Below are 23,938 nucleotides of genomic sequence, written 5' to 3'. Positions count from 1 at the left end.
TGACAACATCAAAACAGAATCTAAAATGTTATAACAATAACCTACTACAGTGCACCCTACCTCCTGGCCCATCATTTACTTGCAAATTGAGTTTCTTTGAACAAAATTATAGTGGAAGACTCTGGAACAAATGTATAGAAAACCCAATAAGAGGGTTTCAAAATGAGAGAGAAAGAACTCTGAGGGTGTGCACCGCCTTGACCTGCATATAAGCAGACACACCTGTAAAGCCTTTAACCTGCACTTGCTTCTCTTTCTCTCTCTCTCCTCCCACACCCTTCCCCACTGTGCATTCCTGAGAATCAATGTCCTAGTCAGCCACTGGGATGAGGGGTGTTTGTATTCCACTCAGGTGTGCTGAGGCAGGAAAAACACTGAGAAAAACTGAAAAGTTTAATGAGGTTCTTTATCAAGAGTAACAATGACAAAAGCAGTAACAAGCTACAATCAAACAAACAGGAATGAACTCTTAGGGAAAAAATAGGTGACCTGAATCACAAGAGGAATCAGTTTAGCAGCATGTTCTTCACGGTGGGTCACTACACACTGTCCTTTGCAAAGGGTAGATTATTTGCTCAACTAATACATTAATTTAACAGTAGCCCTAAATAGGATCTCCTGGGGGAATTAGGAGGCTACAATGTGGCTAGAAAAGGATATATACAGGAAGAACCACCCTAAGGTAAAACTGAAAATTTCTCCTTTGCCTCCAGCATAATCTCTACCTTTTCTGCAGTTTAGTTCCTCATTTCAGTTCATCCTTCTCTTTGCCCTCAGTCCCAGGTACTGACTGTTCATACATGGCCTTCTCTCAGAAGAAAAATAGATGTGATAAGAGTAAATGTGATAAGACTCTAGCATTGTTATTATCCAATACAGTAGCTACTAACTGAATGTGGCATGTTACATTTTAATCTAAAGCAATTAAAATAAAATAAAATATAAAAATGTGCCCAACCAGCGTGGCTTAGTGGTTGAGCGTTGACCCATGAGCCAGGAGGTTACGGTTTGATTCTTGGTCAGAGCACATGCCCGAGTTGTGGGCTCCATTCCGTGCAGGGCGTGCAAGAGGCAGCCAATCAATGATTCTCTCTCATCATTGATGTTTCTCTCTCTCTCATGCCCTCTCCCTTCCTCTCTGAAATCAATAAAAATATATTTTTTTAAAAAGAAAAAGAAAAATATGGTTCCTTAGTTTCATTAGTTACATTTCAAGTGTTCAACACCTACATAAGGCAGGTGGCTGTCATATTGAACAGAGCAGCTCTAGCACATTTCCATCATTCCAGAATCTAGCACTTTTAGTGAGCATCCCTGTAATGTTTTTCCCAGTATCATAGCACACTTGCTGACTATATCTGAATGAGTAAATTTGATTTAATTTAATATAGTAGAATCTTGACACAAATGAGAACTTGCCTGGATATGTTCAGAATCCCCACTTTTGTGAATACCTCTATAAACTCATTCTTTTTTTAAATTTCAATTACAGTTTACATTCAATATTATTTTGTATTAATTTCAGGCATACAGAATAGTGGTTAGACTTTATAAAGTGGTCTTCCCAATATTTCAAGTACCCATCTGGCACCGTACATGAAACTCATACTTTAAAAATCTGTTTTAGAAAATAATAATAACCTATGTTCACAAGATCTTGTGAGAGGATTAAATACATTTTATATAGAATTAGAAAAAAAGTTGGTCATATTCTAATGGAAGATAATTTTGAGTTTGTGCCAATATATTTTATCTGATAGAATTGTACTTAGAACTTGGACTAATGTTTTATGCCCAGCATTCTAATAAAAAGTTACACGCAAATGTGTGTCTTTGCACCAAGTTTCTCTGAACTTCTCCCCAAGGTCTTTATTTAAGGAAAGTACTTACTCTTTTTCCTCCAAAAGGGCTCTTTATAATAAACGATACACTTGATGACTGAACCCAAAGGCACACGAGTGATTAGCTGGTTTCTCATCATTGGCAGAGGAGGATTGAAATGAATCTTCATGCCCAGAATAGGAGGAATAGCACTAATCACATACTTAGCCTGGAAGAGGGAGGGGGGAGTGGTTAAACATTGTTGGTGGGTTATGCTTTTTTCCTAATGTTTCTCCCTCAATTAACTCTTCTCCCCACTTCATTCTCTTAAAATATATATATATATTTACAGAGAGGAAGGGAGAGAGTTAGAAACACTTATGAGAGAGAAACATCGATCAGCTGCCTCCTGCACACAACCAAGGTACATGCCCTTGACCGGAATCGAACCTGGGACCCTTCAGTCCGCAGGCTGATGCTCTATCCACTGAGCCAAACCAGCTAGGGCTTCATTCTCTTCTTAACAGAAGAACAAAAAGGATCTTGTTAAAATCAAAATGAGCCTTTATTGTTCCTAGTTCAATACATCCAATGACTTCCCATCACACTTAGAGTCAAAACCAAGTTCCTCACAGTCACTTCCAAGACTTCCAAGACCATACAAGTCATCTCTGATCTCATCTCCTGTTTTTCTTCCCCTCAATTCTCAATTCTGCCATTTTGACTACCTTGCAGTTCCTTCATCATGCCAGGCTTGTTTCTACCTCAAGACTTTTGCTCTGGCTGTACTGTCTACCTAGAATGCTCTTCCCTCAGAAAGTTATATGACTTAATCTATCATCTCTTTTGGTTCTCTGCTCAAATATCACCTCTGAATGAGTCCTTCCTTGATGACTTATTTAAAATTGCATGACAAGTTGTCCCACTCCCACCTTATAGCAGACTCTCTCCCCCTTTCCTGCTTGATTTTTCCACAGCACTTGTATATTTGAACTAAGGTCTTTCTCCTTCATGAGAATGTAAGCCACATGAAGGCAAATAATTTTATCTGTTTTGTTCAATGTTCTGCTCCCAATTCCTAGAATATGGCCAGGCACATAGAAGGCACTTGATATTTATCAAATATATATTTTATTTGTTTTTATAATTATGTAGGAGCCCAATACAAAGGGTTGATAATATACCAGTAGGCTTTTATATCCCACCTCCCAAATATTCTGGTTCTCTCTTCCATTCTTTCATATAGACTTAGTTTTTCCACTTTTGGCAAAGGGATGGTCTATAAAGTCTGGAACATTCTTGATTTTATTTAAGCTTTGGTTATGTATGGGATTCTGGCCTCTTTTCCTTAGTTTAAGGCTCTTGGTTACCTCATACACCTCATGATTTAGGGTCTCCACAAGGATATTTTCTCCTGTCTGGTCAATGTGAGTCACAGCCCTCTCCAGCTTCACTTGATCCCCAAGGAGATTCATTATCCGCTCACACACTTGACCAGATCCACCCACAAATTTCCTCTCCTGGAAAGAAAACAAAGATTAAAAAGATAGGCAGGAAATATAGTAATGGGTATAAATTATTAAATTGGTAGTTTTTTCTCACATATCTTTTTGTGAGATATATATATATATATATATATATATATATATATATATATATATATATATAAATTTTCATTTTGCTGTTGTGAAGTGTCTTTCACCATTGCTGTCTAACTAGTGATAGCTGGATTTTGACAAAATCACAGGTTTTTCTAACAGTCAACTTCCAGGCTATGCTTTTGCAGATTTCCAGGCTCCAACCTCAGCTGGACAATCTCACCCTGACCCTATGCCCTATCTGCCTGGTCACTATCCCTGCTCTGTGTATCATCTGCATCCTTTTATTGAGTTGCTGGGTCTGGTGAAGCTATACCTACAGCTGGGCCATGACTTGCATGAGCCTGTTTTTTCCCATTCGTATTACTCAGGCTCAGAACCTCCCTGGCTCACTCATCCCCAGACCAACCTACTCCCTGTTTCAAGCTGCCCATCTCATTCTGGGTCAGGTGCCTGCTGCTTCTGTGGCCACTGCACCATCTTTTCTGAGCCCTGCTAAAGCTTGCAAATGTTCTACAGAGTTGAACTGACTGCCTCCTCCAAAATTTTCAGTTCAATTAACTTTTAATTTGTTTTTGTTGACTTCAGATAGAGGAAGGGAGAGGGAGAGAGAGATAGAAACATCAATGAGAGAGACTCATTGACCAGGCGCCTCATGCACACCCCCCTACTGGGGATCGAGCCCACAATCCGGACATGTGACCTGACTGGGAATTGAACCGTGACCTCCTGGTTCATGGGTTGATGCTCAACCACTGTGCCATACCAGCTGGACTCAGTTAATTTTTTAAAAGACTGTTTCAAATAAGCTTAGGAAGAAAAGAATGAGGAAAGGAGAAAGAAGTGGGGAATGAAGAGGAAGAGGGTGAGGACAAAGAAGGAGAGAAAAGAAAAATGACTACCAAGCAGATTATATAAGAACTCTAAACCACTTCTTACTATACCTAACACAGTGCCTTATACAATGCTGGGGCTCAGGAAATAGGCAATGAATGAATTAATGAATTCCACATGTGTGTGTTTTAAGTTTAAATGCATTTCTGACTTTCCTTGTTGAATTTACCAAGAAGTGCTAATCATGTTCATCAGATGTTCTCCTAGCCTATCTAATAAAGAGGGAATATGCTAATTGACCATCACACCCTCACAAAGATGGTGGTGCCCACAGCCAATAAGGAGGGAATATGCTAATTGACTGCCACCCTCTCAAATATGGCAGTGCCCACAGCCACAAGATGGCAGTGCCCAGTCCCCTCAGCCCCACTGGGGTGGCAGGCATGCGGCATGTCCGGGCTCACCCCCAGGTGGGTCTGGCTGCTCCTTGTGCCTGCCTCCAGAGTCTCCCAGTCCCCTCAGCCCCTCAGCTACCCAGGGCTGCCTGAGGCACAGGCAAGCATTGGATGGCAGCTACCCAGCCACCACCCAGGGCCACCCAAGGCTCGGGTAACCAGGGCTGGCTGAAGCTTGTGCTGCCGGCAGTGGCAGCAGCAGAGGTGTGATGGGGGCATCGCCTTCCCCTGATTGCCTGGGTTACCTCCCACCCCTGAGGGCTCCTGGATTATGAGAGGGGACAGGCTGGGTTGAGGTACACCCCCCTCCAGTGCATGAATTTTCATGCACTGGGCCTCTAGTAAGTATATAAAAGAGAGAAGCTTAATCCTTTTAAAAATGTATTTTATTGATTTCAGAGAAGAAGGGAGAGGAATAGAGAGAGATAGGAATATCATTGATGAGAGAGAATCATTAATCAGCTGCCTCCTGCATGCCCCACATGGGAGATGGAGCCTGCAACCTGGGCATGTGCCCTGATCAGGAATTGAACTGTGACCTCCTGGCTCATAGGTGATGCTCAACCACTGAGCCATGCCAGCCAGGCTAAGAAGCCTAATCTTAAAATTACATTGGCTGCTTGGTTCTTACATTGGGTACCTAAGAAACAGACTGTCCCTCACAAAAGTCACCTTGAGCTGCTATGATATAGTTCTGAGAGCCACAAGACTGCCTCTTGATTCATCCCATCCATTCATGACTGAAGGATGATGTCAATCTTTAATTTTTGGCAGTGGTGATTTTCTGCTGGAATGGTGGAGGTATGGATAGGTACCTGCCCTCCATTGGTTGTTGAGATTATCCTGGTTGTGCCTCCACACTGCTTCACATACCATAGGAACCACAGAGCAGAGACCTCATGAGTCTCCGCAGTGACACACAGATTCACAAAGAGAGTAGCGAGCTTCTTTGCAGATCTACTCAGGAAGAAACAAGAGAAAAATTAGCAAATGCAAAAGAGCATCAACTTAATTCTCTGGAAATTATTCAAGCAATAAATTTATTTAGGTAAGTTTGGCAAAACTTAGCAAGTCACAGAGAATTGTCACTAGAATCCTGTATTATTAAATACTAGAGGCCCAGTGCATGGAATTCATGCATGGGTAGGGTCTCTAGGCCTGGCCTGCAATCAGAGACAATCTTCTCCAGCTGTTGGTAGCTGGCCCCACCCCCCGCCATCAATGCCACTGGTGGCCCTCTATGTGTGGGGTGACCAGTGGGGTGATCGGGGCCCTGCTTGCTTGCACCCGCCTTGGCCTGGTGCCTTCCATGTCCGCCACTACCCACCCCCTGTTCCCCAGTCCCCATTGGGCAATTGGAGCCTGCCAGCTGGGGGGAGGGATGGAGAGGTTGGCTGTTCCCGCCCACTTGCAGGCCCTGCCCCCCCACTGTCGGTCGCCATCTGTGTGTTGGGTGACTGGTGGGGCTATTAGGGTAAGGTGACCAGATTGTCCCGCTTTTGGCGGGACAAAACTGATTTTTAACAAGTTGTCCCACGTCCCACGGCATTTTAAAAAGTCCCTATTTTTGGAAAGATTCTTTCAAAAAGAATCCAAAAGCGGGACAATCTGGTCACCTTATATTAGGGCCGTGCTCACTTGCACCCACCTTGGCCTGGCGCTGCCCACCTCTGCTGCCACCCACCCTAGGTTCCCCATTCCCCATCAGGTGATTGGAGCCTGCTGGTGTGGGGGAGGGACCAAGAGGTTGGCCAACAGGCCCCAATCAGGTGATTGGGGCCCGAGGGCTGGGGGCAGCTCTGCAGCTCTTGCATTGAGCGTCTGCCCCCTGGTGGTCAGTGCACATCATAGCAACTGGTTGTTCTGCCATCAGGTCGATTTGCATATTAAGCATATATATATATATATATATATATATATATATATATATATATATATGGCATTAGACATTTGGGAAATATGAGATTTATTTTCCCCTTAACCAAAATACCTTATACAGAATCAGCTTGTATTCCATATTCTGTGCTGTCATGATTTCTCCTCACACAGTTGCTATGCTTCCAGTGATCCCGATCTCAGTAAAAGGCATCACCTTTCACCCAATTGCTAAAGCCAACACTCTAGAAATCAACCTTAATTTCTCTCTTTCCATCACTCTCCCCTTGCCGAGAACCAATTCCAGCGTGTAATAATTACAAGAGATTTACCAAAAGGTTGGTGAAGCTTGGGGGCTCAACAGGGTTGAGTCACCTGTAGTTTACCTGTTGGAAACGGCTAAAGGGCACTTCCCCCAAACCTGAATGGGATTGTTAACTGCTAGACAGCTCAGGGGATTTTATTGCCTCCTGTTGGCCAAACACCTGAACAGCTCTAGGCTATTCCCCAAACTGACAATCTCTGTAAACCCTTTGATACCTTACCCTTTGAAGTGTATATTTCCACCTTGCCTTGGGAGAAATGTGTTTAATAAAAAGCACAGGGTCCTGAGACAAGGAGAGTCTTCTAGCTCCTTCAGCTGGAAGTTCTTCTGACCCCCAATGCCTTTCAAAACTATCTTTCGTCCTTGGACTCCTTCTTAATCATCTACGCGCAGCCCCTATCTCCAGAATGCTGAACCCTTTGTAAGGCTGGGACAAGAACCCCGGCATCCCCTCATCTAATCCATCTGAAATTCTTATTGTCTTTCGCCACATTACTCCACCTTCCTCACAATCAATTTAGCATAATTTCTTGCCAGGAGAATTGCAATTATCTACACCCAATCTACTCATTACACTTGAAGCCAGACACTTTATGCCTCCCTACCATCCATAGTGCTCTTTCTGAAGTGTAAGTCAAGTCATGATATTCCCTTGATTATAACCCTCTAGTTGCATCTGACCAAAACCAGAATAAGATTCAGATCTTTTACTGTGGCTTCCAAAGTCCTAAGTGATATAGCCCATGCCTACCTTCTATATCTTTTCCTGTGGCCTCTCTACTTATTCTAATGTCTCCTCAGAAAGAAGAACTCTTATGTGTCTATGAAAATGAGCATTAACTTCCATATTCCCAGAACCCTGGCATCCTCTATCATTTTACTATAGTATAGTTAGTTATCTTTAGAACTCTTTTCATTGTCTTAAATTATATTAATTGTTATTTTATTATTTTTATTACTGTCTCCTCCTCTAGAATATTACCAATGATATATAGATCTTAACTTTCTTGTTCACCATAGTATCCCCTTTAATAAAAGTACCTGGAACATAGTAACTTATCAATAATTACTTGTTGGGTGGCTGAATGAATGGTTGATGAGAAATATCAACTAAACTTTATTTTTAAATTATCTATAATGCACAAAGAATATACTAGTTGATGTACCAAACCCAGAATTAGTCATAGTTATCTATTCATTCATTATACTGCCTAATGGAAGACAAGCTCAAAGAATTAATGAGGGGAAAGTCAATGAATAGCATGTAGATAGGTGAACTTTTGTTTGTAAATGTCAGGTAAATGGCAAGAGGTTATATCCTATCTACAGGCATACCAGAAAATGAATGGTTTCATATGATTCTAATGACTCAGTTATATCTAACACACTTGAAAATTCACCAGTAATGTGTATTTTGAGATCTTTAATAAGGACCAGTCATCCTTTTGACTTTTACATAAATTTTGTGTATTGCTTATCTGGTTATGTCTGACTTAGAATTTGCCACCTGATAGTGCTGCTGACTATGGGTGGAATAAATCATACTGTGTTCCATTTATTGAACTCTTTCACTCTTTGGTTTTTAAACTCATTGTCTTATTATATTGTCATCCTATCTAATAAAGAGGGAATATGCTAATTGACCATCATGCCCTCACAAAGAAGGTGGCGCCCATAGCCACAAGATGGCAGTGCCCAGGCCCCTCAGCCCCGCTGGGGCAGCAGGTGCACAGCACAGCCAGGCCCACCCCTAGGCAGGTCCAGCCGCACTGTGCACCTGCCTCCAGAATCCCCCAGTCCCCTCAGCCCCCCAGCCGCTCAGGGCCAGCCCAAGGCACAGGCAAGCCTCGAGTAGCAGCTGCCCAGCCCCCCAGGGCTGCCTGAGGCTCAGGTAACCAGGGCCAGCTGAGGCTTGCTCTGCCAGCTGTGGCAGCAGCAGAGGTGTGATGGGGGGTGTCACCTTCCCCTGATTGTTGGGTCACCTCCTGCCCCTGAGGGCTCCTGGACTGTGAGAGGGGACAGGCCTGGCTGAGGGACCCCGCTCCAGTGCATGAATTTTCATGCACCGGGCCTCTAGTAATACTATAACATAGTTATTTTTAAATAATTTTTACTATTTTCCCCCAGTTCCTAAGTTCAAAACAGTCTCAGAGAGGTTAGTAATATGTAGTACACAACTCACAAAATGGTACATCAAACCACATCATACCTGATTCAAACCTCATTATTTTAATACCTCAGAATGCTTTATAATTAGTCAACCGTCAAGTTGACTCACCAAGAGGCACCGCTCTATTCTAGTGTACCTTTACTTTGGAGGTTTGTAGAATCACACCTGGCACATATACTAGTTACTGACAATGTTTGCAGCCATAATAATCTGACAGAACTTTTGTGAAGTCCCCCATCAGTTAGTCAGCAAATAGTATAATACATATGTTGGAGTAACTTAGAGTTAGTTTTGTAAGATTCCCCAGGATAACTGGAGGGATGGAAATTGCTGACTTGTGCTTTCTTTGCAGAGGCAATTTGTGGCATCAATCTAAAGCAAATACCCAAATATTGGTTTAAAATTTTTAAAGTGAAAACATCCTTTGCTGTTTCCTGATGTCATGTTTCTTGTATCCCTTGTTTTATAGATAAATTGAGGTGGCATAAGATAAAGGGAATAATAAATAACTAAAACAATATTGGCCTAGCTATACAGTCAATATTAAACATAAACACATTGCTATGATTGCAGTTATTATTGCTGACAATTTGGTAAGAAAAAATAGTCCTGGTTTGAAATGGAGAGAGATCTAAAAGCAATTCTTTCTGGAGGGTCAGGCCATTTTTAATACTTTATTTGATTTACTCTGGAAGCTTTAGTGAGAAAAGAAATGAGAAGAACAATATTTGAGGGATAGAAGGTCAAGGAAGTTAGTGCAATAATTTTTTATTCTTTGCCCTGTTGACTTTTTAAAAGATAAATGTTATTATATTTTCTGCATGAAAAATGTATGCACATATAAAATTTGGAAAATTCACAAAATAAAAAATAAGAGAATGAGTATCTCCCACATTTCTGCTTTCGTAAAGACAATCACTAGTCTCAGTCTGATGCATTTTTTCTAGTTATAGGTTTTGAAAAGGATATTTACATAGATGACCATATTGCAAATTTAATATGAGTTTCCAAAAAGCATTTTATAAATAATAACTCTAAGAGTGAACATTTGTCTTTGAATATATGATTGTGCTTTTAAAACTATAAAATATTTATCTTTTATATCTTGATTAAGAAAAGTTAGAAAATTACCTTGTGTTCATATATCCCTAATATCTAGGCATGCTTTATTTTGTCAGCCAGCCAACAACCTAGAATTTCACTAAGGGAAGGACTAAGCCAAGGACTATGATAGAAAAAGTCAGATCTCTATGATCCCAAAGGTACATAATTAATCTGATCTTCAAAAAGTTTTGAAGCTCTCTGGGGAGAAAAGACTGAAATGAATTTATTAAAAGCTTTTCATAACATAAGTTATAAAATGAATGCAGGTAATTAAGTACCTGATTTTCTATGTTTAATATTAATATTTTGAAAATCTAGTGTATATAATTGAAAATAAATTCTGCAATTTCATTACAATCAAAATAAATTATATTACAAATTAAAATCTCAAAAAAGTGGTAAATAGCATTAGCTAAGTGTTTCAAAGATTATAATTAATAATAGGCATTGACTTCATGACAATAAAAGGCTTTTACTATTCCAGAATTGGTTGCTTTCAAAGGTTAAAGACATAGGAGAAGCACAGAGTTTTTTTCACAGGTAATTATATGTTAATAATAATAATAATAATAATAACTAAAAACTAGAAGTAACCAAAATGCCCAACAGGGTGATAATAGATAATTCTGGTCGGTCGAGCCTTTGGTCGTTTTGGAACTTATGGACCCTGGGTTTTTATATATTAGGATTGTACATACTCAATGACAGCCTGATTGTCTATGTTTAATATTATGATATTTTTCAAGCCATTAAATATTATTTTACAACATAATTTAAAAAGACTGTAGAGTATTACATTTTTAGATGTCCATAATTAATTTAAGCAATCTTCTTTTATTAGAAATTTACATTTTATCTTTTAAAAATAATTATTTGAATCCCTCTTTCTCTCCCTTCATCCCTCCCTGTATGCCTTTCTCTCTGTCTTCTTTTCTCTCTCTTTCTTGAAGCTAAATTCCAAGAAGCATGGGAGGACAGTCTCCTTGAACTTAGCTTCCATTTTTCTTACTTCATTTGCCACAAATTCACCAGGCCCATGAACTCACAACCCTTTCCATTTTCCTTGCTGTTCAAGAGCAGTGAGTGGTATCTATATAGATAGACTCCATATAGTTTATATAGTATAGTCCCCAGCACTTCCAACTAGAATTTAATGCTTGGCTCATGAATAGTTGCTTTCAACACTACATGCTTTTCATTTAATAAAAGCAGTCAATCCAGTAATACATGTTTCCTCTACAGTTGTAAACTATACAGACATTCTCTAGAAGTTCTTTTCAAATCCTTGAAGAATTGCACCCATACGGTGTTTCAAACACAAGTGTAGAGATGGTCATTAGAGATGCTACATCTCTACACTTGACCACAAGTGAGAAGCACAAAAGTATTCCTACATCAACAACTTGATAAATATTTAAGCTAATGGTCTTTAAGCTGTTCTAAGCAAAGGAGGTGGCACATTCTGGTCTGATCTGGGTATTTTATGGGATAATACCAGGTTGGTGGTGCAAAACTCTGACACCTTTAGGGCAGAACCCATTTTCAATATTTCTCAGCATTCCTCCTGGCCAAATGGCATGGTTTTAGACACTAAGTAGTTACTTGTCCCATTCCTGTTTAATAGTATTCTAAATTAACCTGAATGATGGTCACAATAAATTCCTGTGTCTAACGGAAAGTCTTACTCAGTCCAGCAGATCTTGTCTAGCAGCTCCTTCATTGTCATGTGGTCCCATTCTTCTGCAAGGGGTGCCTTCCATGGGGCATCACTGGGAATCTACATTCAGATGAGGATTCGGGGGGCACGGAGATTTAATTTTATACTTTAACTATTTCAATAGTATTAAAAACTCTAACTTAAAGAAGGAAAATATAAGTTTTTCAAATCCCCCAATCGTGACTTTTGCTACAAATCCAATGCTGCCTGTGTAGCTTTTCTATTATTGATATATACCACATGATCCATATTTAATTTATGATAATACTTTCTGCACAGTAAATGAAGGCTATGTTGTAATCAGCTTGTTTCCAAATAGCAATTAGGAAGTTACTTATGTAGGGAGAACATTTACAAGTTCATCTCCTTAGTAAGGCTTAGACAGCCATACCAAATCACATCTAAACTGGACTTTCAGGTCAAGATCTGTGTGTATCTTCTTTTGGGTTACTGGTTTGAACAGGGTAGTGACTCAAATACCTGGAAGTCTTGTTTTGTTATGTCCTGAGGATTTTCTAGATTAGAAACATCACCTAAGAAGGGAGAGTAATATATGATCTTCTCCCCTTTCATAAGTAATATACAAATAGCAATCTGTTGGGTATCTCATTCTTTTAGAGGTTAGAAACAAGTTCATGTTATTCATTTCAAAAATCTTTACTGATAGTTACTATGAGCTACACAATGTGCTAGGCATTGATGATATGTTGCATCTCCTTTCTTTTAAGGACTAAACTTATGAAAAATACAAATGTAATCACAGAAGCTTTGAAAAGCTTTACCTCTTGTCCCATGTCATCAATTGTCCGCCAAAGGTTGTTATGATCTAGGTAGGTAATTGGATTCCACACAGGTGGGAATGGGCCCTTGAATTTGTATGATTTTCCCTGTGAGATATAAAATATTTTTAAAGGAAACATTTACTACAATATAAAAGTATTTAAATCTGCCAAGTAGAATGTCTGCAAGCAAAATCATGTTATCAATATGTGATACACACTCCTTGTGGTCTTGGAACTCTACTTAACATTTTATCAAAGAGATTTCAAACAAAATTGTGTTAACTAAATAAATTTGAGCCAGATGTGAAAGAGATAGATAAAAATGTAAATCAATGCCACTCCCTTGATTTTTTGTTTTAGAAACTTTTTTCATAAAAATATTTAAATGTATAATAGAGTTATTATTATTTTAGTAGAATTAATAGATATTGTTAAAAATTCTGTTTCAATTCCTAATGCGGGAAATATAAGTAGAGTCACATGAAGAAAAACTACTTGAGGTTTTCAATAATTTTCAAGGATGTAAAAGTTTGAGAAGTGCTGGAATAGAACTACAGAAGAAGTGCAGGATGACTTTCAAGAGGCCAACAGAACTGATTCAAATGGGCTCTGAAACTTAATAGTTGTGTGACTATAGGCAAGTTGCTCAACATCTGTTGGTCCCTTATCTTTAGATTTTGAATAATGATACCCATCTCACAGCGATATTGTAGAAATTAACTGAGATTATACAGGGCAAACAGGATGCACTAACTAAATGTATGTTGCTGATAGTTCTGTGATCATGATGAATGTCCTGTCATTTATAGAGCCACGACTTACGCATAAATCCATGTCCACTTTTTTTATTAATTTCATTTGGATACATTCCTAGAATCAGAATTCCTACCATGAAGATTTATGTTTGACTTTTTAAAGCAGACTTGCTGAAAACAGCAACCAACTTGATCATCACATGGTCTTATTTTGTAGCCTGTGAGCTTCGTTGGGCTCAGTAAAAACATCTGAAATCTGCCTTCTGCATTCCCCACCTCACAAGTGGGGGAGCAGCTCTCATAAACAACCTGGCTTGGTGACATGCACCTCACTAATATCAACTTCAATGCTCCAGATGTCCTGCTTTTCTCTTGACCCTTTTCCCCTTGAGACAAAGAACCCACACCCGATTTCTGTCCCTTATGGGTAGCCCCTTCGCCATCTTATTCTTGAAGCTGACTCTGTCTCTGCCAGTAGAAAGAGATGGCCTGGCCCTTCTTAGATCTGGCTCCTTGGTAGTAAGTAACCTTTCCCTACCAAGGAGTTTTTCCTCTGCTGTTCCTGGGAATCTTGCCTCTCTCACTGTGGGAAGCTGGAGTAGGCTGTGCAGCCCTCCAGAACTCAATGATTTTTACAACTATTCGCAAAGACTACATTTGGGCCATGAAGTTTTACTTTTTATCTGTATTTCTAATTTAGGAGAAAAGAAATTTTATCTTCCCCATGAAGGAGGTGGATGGGGAGTGCTGAAAGCTCTACTTAGGCAAATGGCTTTCTTCTGTTCATGTGTTCACATTTCAAAGCACCTGGAACTGGCACTGGCACTGTCTTCTGGTTGTACCATCACATGGGTGAAGCTGGAGGGAGGAGCAGACAGCATGGCAATGTTTTTGGAACCTGCAAGCAGCACTGAAGTACATGAAAGGCCCGGAATTGTCCATGTTGGGAAAAATGGAGAAGATGGGGGTGGGACCTCATATGAGGATAGGAATGTTTTCTTTTGGGAGGATTAGTGAGGAATTCCCAATCTTTTCCTCCATGATCCTCACCAATGACTTGTTAGTGAAAATGAAAAATACAGCAATAGTTGTATGGCTACAAACATACTCAGACTGTAAAGAGAAAATTAAGAGGAGAAACTTTGTAATCAAATGCAAAGCACACAAGGCAAAGCTCAATTTTACATTATAGATGTTAATTTTAAAATCCCATTAATGTTCATATGAAAGTTTGTGCCAGGAGCAAAACTGAATTTGCCATCTTAAAAATGTCTCCAAGGACCTTAAAAACAACAACAAAACATCTCTTATTATATTTTTTGAGTTATTTAGGAAAGGACCTTGGAGTTAGAATCCACATTATCTCCAAATTCCAATGAATTGTATATGTCTAAATATTGAAGTCTTCTCTTCGATCATTTTAACATGCTCTGTCAGCTGAATTAGCTTACATATAATCTTAATTTAGAGAAAAGAACACTTTATCTCACTAAAAGAGATTAAAATTCTCCATAAATAATTTACACAAAAGACAGTTTTCCCAGCTCTAATATTCAGTTTAATTAATATATCTAATGTGGTTTTAAATAGACACAAGTATAAAATGCTTATTAAAATACCCACCATTAAAGGGATGCAAAATTGCATGCTTGTACAGATACGTTATGGTTTAAAAAATTTACTACAGAAGCACAATATTGTGATAATATATCATTGGTTTTTGTCCCAGTTCCTGGCACAATAATTTCAACACATTTGGAATTCCTGAGCGATAGGGTTGAGAGGAGTGTCTTCTATTTCTTATAACAAACCTCTTTCAACCCTTCCTGAGTTTATGCTAATGAGGCGACTTTTTGTGGACCCCCAAATAGCTTCAGGATTGCCAGAGGAACCAATTATGTGATTAGAAGGTTGGCACTTCTAACCCATCCCTGGACCTATAGGAATGGTGAGAGGGCTGGAGATTCATTTAATCACCAAATGGAGAAGGATTTTCATCAATTATGCCTACATAATGAAACCTTCATAAAAACCCCTAAACAAGGGAGTTCAGAGAGCTTCCAGGTTGGTGAACAAGAACCAATGTGCCTGAAGTGTGGTGTACACAGTAAATATATAAATACTAACTAATATTATCATTACTGTACATATAGTGTTCTTTTCACAAAAGGCATTGCCAACCATAATCTAGAGGTTGAGAGCATTGGCTCAAGACACAGACTAATGTTTGATCTTAGGTAAATTACTTTACATCCCTGACACTTTCATCATGTTAAATGTGGGGAAAAGCACAGGGCTGAGATGAGGATTAAATGAGATAATAGAGAGAGAGAATGCTTATAAGAATGTTATTATTATTTTAATAAATACCACAATGCCCCTTTACAAGCACATCTGGAGCCTCCCATGAAAAGAGGCTCTCTGGGCCCTCTAAAGGAAGCAGAGGTGCAAAGCTTTCTGCCCTTACAACACTCAGCATGCTGGAAGTTACCAACAGAAAAAGTATTCTCCAACTGTTCACCCCAGCATCTCCTTGTCAGGGAAGGTGCTCATCCTTCTCTATCAAGCCCTCTCTGAGCCTGCAGACCTGCACCCTTAACTCCAGCCTCAGAGAGCAACTCAGCTAATCCCAAACAACTGCACTGTTTTTCTAGCCCAACCATAGCCTCTCTGGGTTCATAAGCTTCTACAAAGTAGCAAACGACATGCCCAGGACCCATAGTGAATTTACTGAATGCCCAAAGTGTTAACAGAGGCCTGTGATTCCAGAGTTAGTCTGCCATTCTCTACAGAGAGATTCTCATGAAATGGCAATTTATATCCTTGAATTTATCCAACACAACGTGTATTCTACTCTTCATTAAATAACTCAACCAGTTCCATAGTTGGCCTCTGATTAGTACTGGTACAGACACTAACTTTTCACTGCAAAAATTGTTTGGAGAAAATGTTTACTTTCTCTAATGGTACAAAAATGATGATTCACTTAGATGAGCTGGATAATGCCTCCCAAAGAAATTCAATGCTTTGAAATAAAAACTTCACTTTGAAAGAAATCAAAGGAGACTTTAGGCATAAATAGAAAGGTTTCCTTGACCCCAAAGGAAGCTTTGCTATTATGAACATTGATCCCTTGTGGTAAAATTGTATTGATTTAAAGAAAAGTAACTTGTTGAGGTGGTGAGAACGGTGCTGGGCAGATCCCATTTAGAAGGACATTTTGTGGTCTAGTAGATAAATGACATAGCAGAATTGAGATCCAGATAAAGGAAAAGGCAAATCTGGCAAAGAAGCAACTTGTGAATTTTACATGTAAGATATCCTGGAGATACTTTAAGAGAATTCAAATATTACCAACTGGACTAAGATGAAAGGGACACCCCAGAGGCATCTGCTTACTTGAAACAATTATTTTTAGAAAGAAAGAGTTTTCAAAAAAATTCACTTAAGGGGTACTTTGGATGGATACCCTTTTGCTTATAATTTTTTAAGGACACCATTTCAAAGGAGAAATAAAGATTGTGATAGGCAAGCATCATATTTAACCATCATCAACATTACCACTACCACCTCCCCCATCACCATCAATATCATCATCTTCATCATAGCTAACACTTTCTGAACATTTGCTCTGTACCAGGGACTTTTTCAAAGATTTTACAGATTTAATTCATTCATCCTCCTCAACAACTGTATGAGAAAGCTTTACTATTATGTTCATTTTTAATATTAAGAAATAAAAGCACTCCTTGGTTAAGAATTGTGCTTTGAATCACACAGCTAGTAAGTCGTAAGTTGTTGGAAATTCAAATCTAGGCCCTCTGGGTTCTCAGTCTATAATCCCAATCTCTATATTATTAAAGATGGACCGGTTGTTTCATCTTTTGACTTTCCCCTGTACATACATTTGATAACATATTTTTCAAAGGTATGAGGAGCTTTAATATGATAATGGCAACAAGTTTTCCAGATGCTGAAAGATATTACCAAAATACCATTGGGACGAAGGCTATTTCTTTCATAGTGAGGTGAGACAGTCTTTAAGATGTATTGTATAATAATTCATGGCTTCTCTTCAATTTATAAGCATTTATCTCTTTTTCCTTCTTGACATTATATTCAACTGTCTCACCTTTGCCATCCTCAAGTCTATATTTTGTGTCCAGGAAGTCTGTTACTATACAAGTGTTTTCTTTCTCTTTGATCTGTTTCATTTAGACTAATTTAAAATTAATCTATTAACTTAGAAGGTTCCTAATATACCTCCAACACCATTCTTATGCATAGCTTCAATTTTAAAATTACAGTCAAGGATATTATTTCATATGATTGCTTTAAATTCCCAAATGTACATATATCAGTGTGCATAAAATGCTATGAACTTCAGAGCTGGAGAACAGAGAAGGGTACCAAGAATACTGCTATCAACAATTAATAAAATGAAGTTATATAACTAATTGTGATAACAAGTTAAGGCTTCACAACATGTGCGACATTTCACTTTTCTGAGAAGCTCTAGGGTTCAATGAACTATATATTCTTAAAAATAATAATAACATATGGCATTTTTATTTCAGCAGGTTCTTGATTAAATGCAGGAATGAAGAAAAATGATTGGCCCTTAATACAAAAAGACGTGTATTCTTCTGTATCTGCCCAAAAGAAAGAACAGAGTGGTGTCTGGGGAGAATTGACATCTATGAAAAAGAAGAAATATATACATACTCATGCATTCATGTGTGCACATGTACACAAGTATTTATTTACTCATGAGCAAACTTCTGTAGAATATTACTTTTAAAACAAAAGTCAGATCATGTTACTTCTCTATTAAAACCTTCCAATGGGTTCCCATAACACCCAGAAAAAAAAGTCTATAGGACTCTCTGCCATCTAGTACTGGATGTTCCCTCTCTGACCTTCCAGTGTTGTGTTGGGAATTACGCATACAAGACCAATTAATTGTCTTCTCAACTCTACATTCAGTAATGATAAGTTGATAGGTTGACATGAGCCATGGTGAAGTATTTATACCATGCAAATCCTGCAGATGAGAGTTTTTTGGTGAAATGACACCTCTTTAGTGAGGCCCTACCTGACTACTCGATTTGAATTTGGATCCCACTCTCTCATACCTTCACCCCCCCGCCACACCCAATTTTCTATAGCAGTAAGGACCCTCTGGTAATTGTTTATTTTTTCAAATATGGCTGAAAATATGTTTTATTACACATTGCTTTCATGTATATGGGAGATTAAATAGATCTGGTTCAAACCCTTTGTAGACATGGGAACTTTAACAGATTTTGACAGCCAAAGCTTTTTGCATACTTCAGTAACGTGGTAGTTAGTGGAATAATTCCAAAATATATTTGAAAATCAACTCATATATCCATTAGAGTTGAGAGTGTAAATTAAAATTTTTAAATTTTAAGCAAAGTAACATATGAATGCTTGCTACATCTGAATTAACTTAATTTTAAGAGAATCCATATTTTATCCCATTTTTTATTTTGCATTTTATCATATTTCTTGATTGTGTCTGTTACTACAAGTGGAAAGCAATATAAAATCAAATACAGTCAATTTCAATTCTATCTTAGGTATATAAATATCTCATTAATAATGTTTTATATTGACCACATGTTCAGATGATAACATTTTAGATATTCTGGATTAAATAAAATCTATTGTTAAAATTAATCACCTGTTTTTTTATTTTTCAGTATGGTTACTAGAAAAATTAAATTGCAAATGTGGCACATGTTATATTTCTGTTGGACAGTGCTGTTTTAGATTTTAATGGGTATTCCCAGATTTCATGTATATGTCAAAAGGGGGGAAATGAATGCATTTTGATTCTCTGAACTTAGGTCATTTTGAGATTAGTAAACTCTGACACAACCACTATCTCCTGACAACTCTACTAGAGAGCCAGCACTGCCACTTAGTAACCTGGAAGAAATGGTCTCAACAAAGCTAAATAATAACCACTGTCCCATATGCAGGAGCTAAAGGCATCAGAGTAGAGTTGAAGGAAACTTAGAAGGTAACACAACCAGAACGGCTATTTTTCTTTTCTTTTTTCTCTTATCTGTTAGCCTGTTTGTCTGGGCATGTGAGTTTAGTTGTAGCCAAAACGTGGTATCTTAACCTACTAATAATATAAGAAAAAAATAAAGGAAAAGACTGGATGGGTTGAGCATCCACCTGTGAACCAGGAGGAGTTACAGTTCAAGGTATAAGAAGCCTATGAAAACATTTTTAGGGTGAGTTTATCAACCTGGTTCTCTTTGATAAGAATTTGTAAAGCTTTATCTTATCTGATGTCCTGCAATTTAAATTCTTACTTGGTAGTAAGAATCCCCAGAGCCTATTAAAATAGTTTTTTTCCCCAAAGAAAACAGACTAAGCTTCCTATAAAAAAATTCTTAGTATCTTTAATGTATCATAGCAGCCTTGTTGGTAAGAATAATGTTAATCAATGTCTTCCATTATCACTTTTCTCTTTAAAAATTCAAAGCACCAAGCAGGAGAGGTACAAATATCCTTCTTTTGCAAGAAATCAAGGCACAAAAGCATAAATGACATGGCCAAGGTCGTACAAAAAGTCAAGGATGAAGCGCACGCGCGTGCGCCAGACGGGAAATTTTTTGCAGCTCAGAAATGCCTGGATAAGAGCCTTTGAGGTTCTGCATTTGAACAGCTGCTTTGGGATCTAGGCTGTCTAAACTCAAAGGGTCGAAGCTCAGTCACTAAGCCTGGCTGGAAGCAGTTTGGTTATCCTTAATAGATCTGTAATCAGGAGCCTGCTGCTCAGACAGGTGAGAATCACACAGATCTGCTGGAAACACTAGGCCTAATTTCTTTGCATACGTCATAAGGTCTCAAAAGTGAAGTCTGTATCTAATTATATGTTTTAAAATAAAAATGAGAGAAGCTTTCTATAAAAAATTGGAGCAGTACTGAAAACTACAAAGAAGGCAACAAATTGCCTCCTATTTCACCGTCCAAGTTAAAAAAAAAAAAAAGCTGTAACATTTAGTGCATGACATTCCAGACTTCTTTTTTAAAAAATAGATTTTTATTTATTTCAGAGAGGTAGAGAGAGGGAGAGAGAGGGAAAGAGAGGGAGAGAGAGATAGAAACATCAATGACAAGAGAGAATTATGGATCAGCTGCCTCCTGCACGCCCCACACTGCAGATTGAGCCCGCAACCCGGGCATGTGCCCTGACTGGGAATCAAACCGTGACCTTCTGAGCCACACCGGCCAGGCATTCCAGACCTCTTTATATGCATCTACAAGATAGAAAGATGGATGGATGGATGGTTGATATGGATGGACAATTGAACAAATGGATGATTAAAAGAGAGAGAAAGAAAACAGGAATGAAAGAAGGAAGAAAGGGAGGGAAGGAAGAAGGAAGGGAGGGAGGGAGGGAGGGAGGAAGGAGAAAACAAATATATGAGAATCAAATCATATATTTGCTCTTTTCAATGACCCAGGAATGTCTTAATTTAATGGAAGAGACTAGCTGAAGTGAAGAAGTGATAAACTTAAAATAAAAAAAGAGAAATATTTGTTCCTGTAAGAGCCCTGTAGCATAAAGTCAAAAGATCATAAAAAACACTAATATATTTGAGTCTTTGTTTTTTAATTAGCTACAAGTTTAACTTTGGTATGGACGGATTCCATGCCATAATGGAATGTTTCCGTAGCACTCACCTTTCTTTTACTTCTTCCCTTCTCATCTTCCATGCATTCTGACTTTATAGATTATATAATTTTTCAACATATAAATTAAAAAAATACATTCTGCAGTACATTATGTATTATAATAATTCTTTGAGTTCTTTATGGTTAAATCTTTATTTAAATGCATTTAATGTTTAACATCAATTTCACCAAAGCATATCTATTTTTCAGTTATTTTGACTCATCATTTGACAATGCCTTGATGTGGAGCACTGCTATGACAAAATTTTAAACTGCGTGCCATTGGTTTAGTGGACGGTATGCAGGTGGCCAGAAAAGAGATGTCCCATGATTAAAAGGTAGAGAAATTGGTAAAGCACTGGCAAAACTGTTGCCTGGCAGACCAAGTATTTACCAACCTTGAAGCTCTAAGACAAACTGTTGGAATGTTAGTGACTGTGGGCTTTAACTTGTACTATGTTTGCTTTCAGCAGTGGTATAGCTCTGGGATTGAGCAGCCAGGATTAGAAACCTTAAGTTTTCTTTGCCATCAATTTTTAAGTTTTATTATCTAAAGCTGCTGTGTTTTTCTGGTTTAACTGTGGCATGGGAATCTTTACTTTTTAAATTTAATTTTATTCAATAACTTTCCCTATTTTTGTTCATTTTCTTTTATATTGAGAAGAAAATCTTTGATCCCACAGTCCAATACCAAATTTACCCCAAATTGTCTCAAATTCAATGATCTAGCCCAGTGCTTTGCATAGTAGTAGCTTATATTAGATGTTCAATAAATGTTGGATGATTTAAATAGGTTGTAGGTGTTTAACTAATAGTATCTGATTGGGAAAATATCCACTATATTACAGATTTCTTATAATATAATGTTATGTATCTATTGAAAAATGGTATGAATAAAGAATTTTAATGACACTGGAAAATATTTTGCATAAGTATAAAGCAGACATAATAACTTCCTTTATGCAAAAGTATAAAAATAGGAATCCAAGAATTTTAAATATAAAGAAAATAAGCTATATATGTATGTGTGTTTCTATGTGTATAATCTTGAAGTACAAATAACAGAAGATTATTCATCCTACTTCTAAGCAGGTTTTTACAAAATGTAATCAGGAAAGTGATGTGGATACATGGGCCAGTGGTATAACTAGTCAATTGAAGAACATTTTAAGGATAGGAGCATCTTGAACTGGGCTTTTCCAAGATGTAAGAGTGTACCTTTGGCAGGGAGGAAGGAAGGCTGGTACTCAGAAGGAAATCACAGAGAGCCTCCCATCCAGGGACAGTGAGCTCTTTCTGGTATATTCTAGGCACCCAAAGATCTCACTCAGTTCATGCTCTTACCCCACGTGTGTGAAAGCTCTTGGAAGGTTCTAGATGTCTCTACCAAAATATAGTTACCATTGTTATTATTTTCTGTTTGCACCAGAAGTCAAGAGAAAAGCCTGTGGCTCTGTGATCAACAGACACAGAATCATGTCTAAGCCTGTCCACGGGCTCCTGCTGCTTAGGGAGTGGCAAGATAGGCTAATACATTTTAGGCCACTTTGTACTTCCTGCCAATCCTTTGCTACTCCAAGCTGCTGAAGCTCTTTCCCTTAATAGTCACTCTTATTTGGTGACCTGGGCCCCTGTCATCATATCTCTTTTGGACTACTTGGCCATACCCCATGATCACAGTGTAGACACTGTAATAGTTGCACAAGTTTCAAGCTCCAGGCCTGTTCCTTTACTGAATTTCACTCTTGTAACTGAATTCTATACATTCTTTACCTTCCACCTCCAGCATAATTTAAAATTATGTCTGTTACCCAATTTGTTCACTTTTAAGTTTATCCAGATGTGTGTGTGTGTGTGTGTGTGTTTGTATATAGAGAATATGTTTACTGATTTTATCATATTTTAAGTTCCAAATGGAAACTCTGGAGACCTAGAATAAATTAATCTTATATCCCAAAATATTTCTCCATATCCAGCCATTGAAGGCATAATTTTCAGAACTTATTACATGCCAAAACTCTGCCTATATTTTCTAAAGAATACAATGAGCACTTTGGTTTCCAGAATAACTTGACATAAGCTTCAGAATATTCACTAGACAAGGGGATTTCACTTGCTAAAGAGGAAATTATTGTTCTCCACATTTTTTTGGGGAAAATCCCCCAAGATAATAAGACATATTTTTTTCCAACAAATAAGAAATGAAATGGGTGGGAGTTCAAGAGAAGGTTCATGAAGTTCATCTCAGCTAGGGCAGACTCTTGGAGCCAGTTAGCTCTGTGTGGCATGTGGGAAGTTCATGTAAAATGGGCAGCTGTTCCTGGGTGAAATACAAGCGTTTGTCTGACCTGTTCCTGGAGACTCTGTCATCATGAGAGAAGCAAGTGCACCCTGTACTTTTTGATCCAGGCTTCACTGGATTAATGGGATTGGAGAAGGAGATATTAAGAGCCTGAAAAATACTGGACGTTCTGGCCTCCTGATTTCTGAGACGTAGTAAGGTCGTGCATGACAAGACACTTTTCATTTGCCAAGTGCAATACTAATCTGAATATTTTATTTCTCAACATTTGGCTCCAATTTTGTTGCTGTTCCCCAGGACCAAGAAACAGTTTCAGGAAATTCACTGAACTAGTCTTGTCAACAGAGAGCTAGTTCCCACCATTCTCTAAATTTATGTGTTTTTTGTGTACTTGCATTTTCAATGGGATTTCAGAGTTCTTAAAAAACTGAGGAGATATGTCAAATGCTGCCTCCTCCCTCTGATTAATTGAGCAATAGCA

The 23,938-nt window shown here is 38.2% G+C and overlaps 1 protein-coding gene across 1 annotated transcript in view; it reads right to left on the bottom strand.

Moving 5' to 3' along the window:
* MAOB (monoamine oxidase B) overlaps positions 1 to 23,938 on the bottom strand; it is a 64,534-nt gene that overhangs the window by 11,701 nt on the left and 28,895 nt on the right. Inside the window, exons 4-8 of the mRNA XM_079765757.1 lie at positions 12,682 to 12,786; positions 11,868 to 11,959; positions 5,524 to 5,665; positions 3,192 to 3,341; positions 1,891 to 2,050 (exon numbers count right to left, since the gene is read on the bottom strand). Of these exons, the coding sequence (XP_079621883.1) occupies positions 1,891 to 2,050; positions 3,192 to 3,341; positions 5,524 to 5,665; positions 11,868 to 11,959; positions 12,682 to 12,786 (649 nt within the window). The remainder of the gene's footprint in view (positions 1 to 1,890; positions 2,051 to 3,191; positions 3,342 to 5,523; positions 5,666 to 11,867; positions 11,960 to 12,681; positions 12,787 to 23,938) is intronic.

The sequence above is a fragment of the Cnephaeus nilssonii genome, assembly GCF_951640355.1.
Source record: "Cnephaeus nilssonii genome assembly, chromosome: X".
In the NCBI taxonomy this organism is placed as follows: Eukaryota; Metazoa; Chordata; class Mammalia; order Chiroptera; family Vespertilionidae; genus Cnephaeus; species Cnephaeus nilssonii.
Note: the sequence above shows the minus strand (reverse complement) of the source record. Positions and strands in the feature narration are given on the sequence as shown.